The following is a 9,459-nucleotide window of genomic DNA, read 5'->3' on the forward strand; positions in this document are numbered from 1 at the left end:
CCCTGCAGGACCTTCCTTGCACATCCCACCCCCCTCCATGCTCTAGCACTTTCCCCTGGAATGGAGTCCCCAGAATGAAAATAGCTGGCTCAGAAGGTTGCCAAAATTGCCTTCTAGAGAGACCGTCCGAAAAGAGAACAAGCTGCTGACACTGGTAGGAATGGTTCCAGTGGCCTGGTGGTGGACAGGCCCCAACCCAAAATTCTGATTCAGGGATTACAGCCCAGGGCCTAGAATGGCCTAATACCAGCCAGACTTGGAGACCCAATGGCTCTCAGGTTCATGCTCATGGTGAACCAAGTAGAACAGATACACCTGCCCTCGCTGCCCCCAACAGAGGAGCTCTCTGCATGCTGCCTGTACTGCCCAACCCAGGTCCCTCCATGGAAGCCACATATCCCCATCAGAAGCCTGTGGCCATGTGGAGTGGGTGGGTGGAACACTGTGGGTGGGAGCTGTGGCCCTGCCTACCTTAATCATATCATCCATGATGTGCACATTGAAGCCTTCACAGTCACCACAGGGGCTCCGGATCCTCCACAGGTCCTGTAAGGAAGGCACAGCCTTACTGACACCCACCCAGCCAGGGCACACCAATATCCACACTCACCCAATGGGGGCGGGTGGGCAGGCACGCCAAGGGCTCTGTGGGACAGCCCAGAGATGTCCACACCCACCCAGGCACACGGAAGTGTGGTGACAAGAGCAGGAAGGCTAAGTGAGGTCAGGCTGGGGGGCTGCCCCAGGTCCAAACCTGAAGCACATCTTGCTGCTCCCGCAGGCCTGGAAGAAATGCCCACAGTTGAATGGGCCCAGAGACACCAAAGACCCAGGATGGTTCCTCAAACCTGTAAAGCCCCCCATGATCCCAAGCCCTCTCCTATGAGGGACAATCGGCCAGAGCTACCAGGATAGTGTCTCTCCCTCCTTGTCCATCCTGAACACCGGTTCATTGGGAAGAGCTCTATCAACCAGTTCTCGAGGCTCTACGCCTATAAAGAGAGCGTGAGGACAGGATCCCCGGAGGGGACCAGAGGTGCACTCTGGCCAGTCAACGTTGCATTCTCTGTCTCTTGGACGTATGCCTAGGAACAGTGTCATTCTCCACATTCCCTCTTTGGCCATGAAAACCAGAATTTACATGGAATCTGATCAAGTGAATAAAAAACACAAAAGAAATGCCCAGAAAATTAAGTGATGGAACCACTAAGCTACCAATGGATAAAGCCGTTCTTATCAAAGAAATATCAAACGACATTCACGCTACATTTCAGGTTAAAAGCATTTCAAAATCCTTTTAATAAAAAATGCCTTTCCCAAAATGACTTTGTGACTGTGGTTCTGCTTTGATGAGAAAATTAAAATGAAGGTTTTCAATTTTTCTCGCATAAAGAAGCTGACTCGCCCATCTCAAAATGCTTTTAACAACGGGAGCCTCAGCTCTCTTTTTTTTTTTTTGCCAGAACAGTTACTTTACTAATAGGAAGGGGGGGCCAGGCCTCTCAGCCCAGCGTGGCGCGGGCTGTGTGTGAGGTATGGTAACAGAATTGGAGCCTCAGCTCTTAATAAGAGCAGAGCAAGCTGAACAGCTTATCTTCTGAAACTCTTAATTTATATTTTAAAATTATTCTGATAAACCATAATTGTAAAATGACAACACACAGCCATTTCCATTTCATGTGCCAAATTACTTCATTTTTACAAAGGCAAGCCTCTTCTATTCAGCCCTGCAGTGTGATGACACAGAAAAACAGAGGCCCAAACTATTAAGACCCTAGTTGCTCCATCTGCATCCAAAGTCTTTACAAGAAAACAAGGTCCCCCCATCCCCTGCCCGAAAACTTCTGGGTAGCCTACCCTGAACTCCACGACCATCATGTGCAGCGAGGCAGCCTGGGGCATCACCACAGCGCCAGGCGCCAGGTGCCTGTCCACAGCAGTCCGTACATACCAGAAGTACAGGTTGTGCCACGGAAGCAGGCTGGTGGTGAAGAACGGCTCACCCAGGAGGAGAGAAACCTGGCGATCAGAGCAAGAAGCAGGACCAGGGCGTCAGAAGGATTCGGCTGAGGAGTAAAGGACAGGTTACAAGTTTCACAGGCACATTCGTTCATTCATTCACTCACCCACTTGGTCAGTCAGTCAGTCAACAAGCATGTCAAGGTCTGCACCTGCCCTTGAGGATACAAAGATGAGAAACAGACATGAGCCCTGCCCTCAGGAGTGCAGAGTGGAAGGGGCAGCAGACAAGGCTGGGGGCCGTCCTCAGAGAGTGCAGTAAGCTCTGACAGAAGCAAGGAAGGGGCTCGTGGAGAGACTCTAGAGGTAAGAGCATAGGGAAGGGCTTCCAGGATGGCATCCTGTAAACCCTACTCAAAGCCTTATCATGACAATTTACTATCAGCGCTAGTCTGTCTCCTTCACCAGGCTCGGAGACCACAGAAGTAGGGACAGAGAAGTGGCAGCACAGTATTCCCAGCACAGCACCTGGCCCAGATCAGATGGTCAGTGAAGGTTTGCTGATTAGATGAATAAATGCATGAACAGGAGACAGAAAAGCAAAGGAGTAGGGATTACAGGCAGAGGGATGGGCAGAAGCAAAAGCAGGGGTGTGAAATAGAGCAAGGCCCTTTTGGGAGCTTGTCAGACGAGCAGGTGGGGTAGGACAGTAAAGAAAGGGTGAGGCCACAGAGGTGGAGAGAAGCCAGGTCACCAAAGGCAGCTGATGACAGGTAAAGGGGACTGGACTCTGCCCTGGAGGCAAGAGGGGATCACGAAAAGCTTTAATCAGGGTTTAGTATGAGAAGGAATGTGCTTTAGAAAGATCCCTCAGGAGTTCCCTGGTGGCCTAGTGGTTAGGATTCTGGGCTTTCACTGCTGTGGCCCACGTTCAATCCCTGACTGGGGAACTGAGAGATCCCACAAGCCACACAGTGTGGCAAAAAAAAGAAAAAAGAAAGATCCCCAAAGTATGTAGGAAGTAGGGAGGCTACCTGCAGGTGGAGCTGGGGACAGGACATGACTTGGGCGAGCACTGCTATAGTCCAGGCAAGGAGTAGGGAGTCTGTGTCAAAGGGAGGAGAACCAGACAGCAGAGGCTGAGGAACCAGACCACCCAGGGCTGGGCCCAAGCAGACAGGCATCAAGGACAGGGCCAGTCCAAGATGACACATGGGTTCCTAGTTGAGCTGACAAGAGATGCAGAAGGAAAAAACGAAAACAGAAAGGGGTTGGCCCTGTGTATTCCCTGCTCCCCCAATACTGAGGCAAGAATGCCCACTCTCACCACGTCTACTCAACAGTGACCTGGAGTCTACCCAGTGCACCATATCAATGGCTTTCAGAATTTAAATTTTCTTTCTCTTTTTTTTTTTTTTGGCCGTGCCGTGCAGCTTGTGGGATCTTAGTTCCCCAACCAGGGACTGAACTCATGCCCCCTGCAGTGGAAGCGTGGAGTCCTAACCATTGGACCGCCAGGGAATTCCCTAAATATCTTTTTAATCCTCATCTATAAGGGAAAGAAAAAGCAACTTGTACACGAATGATCAGAGCAGCATCCTTCATGGGAGCCAAAAAGGAGAAACCACCCAAATGTCCATAAACTGTCCATCAATATGGATAAATAAATGTCCATCAGTATGGACAAATAAAATGTGGTACAGCCATACAGTGGAGTATTATTCAGCAGCAAAAATAAATGAAAATGAAGTATTGATTTATGCTGTAACATGAATGAACTTTGAAAGAAGCCACCTACGAAGGACTATATGTCACGTGATTCCATTTATATGAAATGTCCAGAATTGGCACATCCCTACAGAAGGAAAACAGGCTAGTGGCTGCCTAGGGCTGGGAGGCTGGGGATAAATAAGGAGTGACTGCTAATGGGCAAGGAGTTTCTTTCTGGGTGATGGAAATGTTCTAAAATTGATTGTGGTGATGGCCGCATAATCTTATGAATATACTAAATCACTGAACCGTACACTTTGCTGCATGAACCATAGCTCAGAAAGAAAGCTGTTCTTAAAAAAAAGGCATGGGAGGAAAACAGGCAAAAGGCTTAAATAGATATTTCACTAAACAAGATATAGAATAGCTTATAAGCACATGAAAAGGTGTTCAACATTATTAGTCATTAGGCAAACACAACTCAAAACTACGAGACATCACCACACACCCACTAAAATGGCTATACTAAAAAAAAAAAAAAAAGAGGGCTTCCCTGGTGGCGCAGTGGTTGAGAGTCCGCCTGCTGATGCAGGGCACACGGGTTCGTGCCCCGGTCTGGGAAGATCCCACATGCCGCGGGGAAGCTAGGCCCGTGAGCCATGGCCGCTGAGCCTGTGCGTCCGGAGCCTGTGCTCCGCAACGGGAGAGGCCACAACAGTGAGGGGCCCACGTACCGCAAAAAAAAAAGAGAGACAATATGAAGTGTTGGTAAAGATATGGAGAAACTGGAACCCTCATACATTACTGGTTGGGATATAAAATGGTATACCCGCTTTGGACAACAGTTTAATAGTTTATTTAAAAGTTAAACAGTGAATTCCACTGCGGTCCAGTGGTTAAGACTCGGCACTTTCACTGCTGAGGGCCCAGGTTCAATCCCTGGTCAGGGAACTAATATCCCACAAGCCATATGGCACAGCAAAAAAAGAAGTTAAACAAAAATATCACACAACCCAGCAATTCCAAGCCTAGGTATCTAAGGGAACCGAAAACACAAACCCTCACAAAGACTTAACATACCCATGCTCACAGTAGCATTATTCATAATAGTCAAAAACTGGAAACAATCCAAATGTCCACCAACAAGTGAATGGGTAAACCAAATATCACACAGTCATACCCTGGAACACTACTCAGCATTGAAAAGGAACAAAATACTGACACATTCTACAACATGGATGAACCTTTCAGCCATGAACAGTGAAATAAGCCTGACACAAAAGACCATATATTGTATTATTCCACTCACATGAAATGCCAAGAAAAGGCAAAGGTACAGAGAGAGAAACCACATCAGCGGCTGCCTGGGGCTAGGGGCTGGGTGATGGAAGTTCTAAAACTAGACAGTGTGACAGTTATATAATTCTCTATATTTACTAAAAAATCTTCAAATTGTACACTTGGAATGGGTTAATTTTATGGTATGTCAATTATATCTCAATAAAGGGGTTAAAAAAAATGTTGGCAAGAAAGATGACAGGTTCCAGCTTGAAGGGCCTGTGGGATATGTGAGATTTGAAGACCCGGCTTGGACACCCACGATTCCCACATAGGAAGGGATGTGATGGTCCCGAGAGGAGATGCAACAGAAGAGGAGAGGACAGACAAGGAGAGAGCACCAAGGACACCTGCAGGGAAGGATCAAGTGAAGGAAGAGAGACCGATGAAGGACTGAGAAGGAGCAGCCAGAAAGAGAAGAGGAAACCCTGGAAAGGCAGCCTCTTAAGGGCCTAAAGAGAAGTATGTTGAGGAGGGAGAGGCCCCTGTTGTGAGGGTGCAGGAGGCCAGCGAGATGAAGCGGCAAGGAGACCGTGTCTAGTAGCCAAGGTTACTGAGGGCCGGGAGCAGTTTCGGAGGCACACGGGGGACTGAGGAACAGATGGGAGGCGGAAGCGTGCACAGCAGTGCTGTGAAGGGAAAAGGGAGGGGACACGATGTGCCGAAGTCGCTCTTAGCAGAGATCGTCTGCTGTTGCTGAAGGAGCAGCCATGAGCCACTTGAGAGCTGCACAAGTATTTGCTCAGCAGGCATCTCTGCAAACCTCACCACATCCTCAACAGCGGCGAGTCCTTAGCTGGTGAGTGACTGGGGGACACACAGTGAGGTCCGGAGAAGGGGGCAGTCAGGCTGTCTCAGAGCCGTGCTGTCCAGAGCAAACGCAGAGCACTCACTACTTACCTTTTTACCCTCCAAGTCTGCAGGTGTTAATAATTCAGGCCGTTTCTCTATTATATTAATTTTATCTTCCAAGTGGTTAGCCTTGAAGATCTTAGAGAGAAAACAAAACTATTGTTTTTGTCCAGAAAAAGAACATCTCAGTTCCTTTATCTGTGTGCAGTTCTCTGGCCAAACAGTTCTGGAGCACCACTTTCAGCTGCTTTGCAGAACTTCTCCCATCCAAAGGCCTCCTACAGACCTCAGATGAGATGAGGAGCAAAATGTCATAAGAGCAAAAGAAATTTCTCTTGCAGGCACATTGGCAAGACTTAGCTGTAGGCTTGTAGTTCTGGTGGAGGTAGGTTATCCTTCAGAGAGGGAATCACTGGCCAGGAGGAGAAACACTGTCACAGAACCAACCAGTCAGGTCAGTTTGTGAGCAGTGACTCCATGGGCGCTGGTGCCCCAGAAACAAATCTCAAATTCAGTTCTATCACCACAAAGACTTTAGTTTTTTTCATTTTATGTGAAGTGAGGAGAGAAGCCTAAACATCTTCAGCCACAACAAAGTAGAGTCTAAACGCTCACTGCTATTCAACGACAGCCCTAGAAGACTTCCAGGCCAGCTCTCGACTCAGGAGTCACAAGAACTTCACTGGCAGCTCCTACTTCTCCCAGTTCCCACTTCTCCCAGTTCCCTTGGTACCAGCACTGCTTCAAAGTGATCAATCCCAGACTCAGGAAGGCAGGCCCCACAGGTCCCCTCATTATTTCAGTAACAACAATTATCACTTACTTTTTTCATCAGTCTATGAGAAGCTGCTGAATTCTCTATCGTAAATACCTGAAGAGGATACCATGCTATTAGTTGTAGGAGGTGCACTTAACAGAGAAAGAAAACAAAGATTAAAATGCAACTCCAGGGCTTCCCTGGTGGCACAGTGGTTGAGAGTCCGCCTGCCGATGCAGGGAACACGGGTTCGTGCCCCGGTCCAGGAAGATCCCACATGCCGCGGAGCGGCTGGGCCCATGAGCCCATGAGCCATGGCCGCTGAGCCTGCGCGTCCGGAGCCTGTGCTCCGCAGCGGGAGAGGCCACAACAGTGACAGGCCCGCATACCGCAAAAAAAAAAAAAAAAAAGTAAAATGCAACTCCAAGGCAGAGGACAACATCTAACTAACTCTACCTGTGCTCATTATCCCCCTGGGACAGTACAACATTCTGCGCTGAGCCTAGCGAGGTGGCAGACTCAGACTCGGGAGCTGTGGCGATGGGGCAACAGCTATAGCCTGACTCCTGCCCGCACACGAGGCAACAACCCCTTAGCCACCAACACAAGCATGCCTGCCACATATGTGGCAGCTGCACTTGAAAGAGCTTTAGTCACAAAACCATGTACCCAGACCACATGACACCCGAACTCAAGAGCGGCCGTCAGGAACCTGGTAGAAGGCACATGTCCAGTACCTGCTCTGCCCCAAGGTGATGGGCCAGTATGGAGAGCAGACTGCCATCACTGATGCACAGGCAGACACTGTCCGGCTTAAGCACCTGCAGAAAAGAACAACCTCAGCACAGATTTTCTTACAATGTCAAGAAATTCCTGTTGACAAACTGACAGGAACATTTCCCATCTGACCCCCTAACTCACTCTGTGATTATTCAATCTTTGATTTCCTCCTCACTCCAACCCCCACACAGCCCGGCTGGATCTTCCTATGCCCTCACACAAGTCATACCTGCCTCCCAGGCTCAGGTGGTAACCAGCCCCCCACTCCAACACAACCACCTCCCTCACCTCTCCCCACCATCAGGAAAGACTGTCCTCAAGCCATCCTAGAGGGCCCAGCTGAAGGGCTGCCCTGTTTATCAGAGGCAACCTCCCAATCCACAACCACAGGCCTCTTCCCTACCTGGTCACAGCACAGAAAGCTGTAGGCATGTCAAATGACTCCCCAAAGCAGGAATGCCTTTATGGGTCAACAGACCCCTCTGAGAGAAACTTAGGATGGTTGGGACCCTCCCTCCCCCCAAAAATGCATGCATATGCATACGTGCACACATATTTTTCTGCATATGACTCCAAGGGGTCCAGAGACCCCCGTCCAAACCTTGTGTGTGGTCCCCAGGCTGAGAGACCCCTTCTACAGGTAGCAGGGAGCAAAGGTCTTTCAGGAGAGTTACATGACAAAATTTACATTCTAGAAAATTTTAGAAAGGAAGCAGGAGATGAGAGGAATAATGGGGTGGCTGAATCCACAAGGATCACACAAAGGAATTGCTGGTGACCATAAAGGCAAAGTGTCCAGAGGTAAGGCAGGGGCCAGGGAGAGGCTTCCATAGAAGAGCAGAGAACAAGCCCTCAGGTAGTCCAGAAACAAGCTCCCTGGCCTCTGCCCAAATGCCCGCCCAGAAGGAGCCGGCTGAAGCCACTCATGGACAGAGAAGGGAGCACAGAAAACAAAACCAGCTAATCATAAGCGAGCAATGAGCTCGGTCGGGTCCATGGGACAAACCCCTCCTGGCCTACAACCACCTAAGGGGCTGGACACTTACCGTCCTCAGGGCCTGGACGTATTGATCAGTTCTGTTCTGATCATTGATCTCTCCAAACCGAGGCCGGTTCCAGAGCAGATGAGCCTGGCAGTCACACACAGGGCGTGCTGGGTGGGCTCTCCCATCCTTTTCGGGGCTGGGCCAGGAAATGAACAGACACAGGGTGATGACCTGCTAGGCACCAGCGAGCATGAAGGCACGGCACAGGGACCTGCCCCAGGGAAATCGAGATGGAGAGGGGACACACGCATGGTCCTCTAGGGGGCAGGAGTCTAGGCACTGGCTGTGGAGTGGGCATTAGAGGTCGGAGGGCCCTCCAATTCAAGGCTTCTCATATATATCTGCTCCAAATGGGGGTCCTGCCACTGGGGCAGCCTCTTCAGAGTACACACAAACAGGTACTGAAATACCCAGTCACAAACTTTCGCTCTTATTCTGTTCAGATACAAATGTGCCCACTCAAACCTGTACAGGGTCCGGACAGGGAATTTATATAAAGGCACAGTGTCACAAGCCTAATGCCCCACCCAATGAGGCTTGGGGCACACCTGGTCCTCTGGAGGCTGTACCACACACAGTAGTCGTCGTGGTGGGCTACCAGGCAGAGGGCTGAGCCCTGGACAACAGGCTCCTCTTCTGGCAGGAAGTACACACACTGCATCCAGTGGTCCCGCCACTGAAACAGGAAGAGAATCAGCTATCACCAAGCTGCAACAAGAGCAATGCATCTAATCCGGGGGCCAAAACCCAATTCAAAAATCAATTTGCAGGGAAACCACTGTGTGAACTATAGATAGCTACTATGGCCAAAGAGATAAAGAAGAAAATCCTCAAGTCAGAGAGGCTAAAGGTTCAAAATCTTGCTGGAACACTGCTGGCTTCAGAAGGATAGAATGTGGCCTAGGGCAGTGGTCTTCAAGGTGGGCTCAGGGGAGGGGACTCCAGCCTCTGCCGTGTGTGTGTGTGTGTGTGTGTGTGTGTGTGTGTGTGTGTGTGTGTGTGTGTGTGAGCGTGGGG

The 9,459-nt window shown here is 49.7% G+C and overlaps 1 protein-coding gene across 4 annotated transcripts in view; it reads right to left on the bottom strand.

The window, feature by feature from the left end:
* Positions 1-9,459, bottom strand: part of PRMT7 (protein arginine methyltransferase 7) — a 53,076-nt gene that overhangs the window by 9,883 nt on the left and 33,734 nt on the right. For all 4 annotated transcript variants that reach the window (XR_003001549.1, XR_003001548.1, XM_024733091.1 and 1 more), the window contains exons 9-15: positions 8,991-9,118; positions 8,443-8,578; positions 7,354-7,437; positions 6,683-6,730; positions 5,908-5,997; positions 1,858-2,019; positions 472-546 (exon numbers count right to left, since the gene is read on the bottom strand). Coding sequence is in view for 2 of the 4 variants with exons in the window: in XM_024733091.1 (XP_024588859.1) it covers positions 472-546; positions 1,858-2,019; positions 5,908-5,997; positions 6,683-6,730; positions 7,354-7,437; positions 8,443-8,578; positions 8,991-9,118 (723 nt within the window). In the remaining 2 variants the exon portion in view is untranslated. The remainder of the gene's footprint in view (positions 1-471; positions 547-1,857; positions 2,020-5,907; positions 5,998-6,682; positions 6,731-7,353; positions 7,438-8,442; positions 8,579-8,990; positions 9,119-9,459) is intronic.

The sequence above is a fragment of the Neophocaena asiaeorientalis genome, unplaced genomic scaffold, assembly GCF_003031525.2.
Source record: "Neophocaena asiaeorientalis asiaeorientalis breed wild unplaced genomic scaffold, Neophocaena_asiaeorientalis_V1.1 scaffold90, whole genome shotgun sequence".
NCBI lineage: Eukaryota > Metazoa > Chordata > Mammalia > Artiodactyla > Phocoenidae > Neophocaena > Neophocaena asiaeorientalis.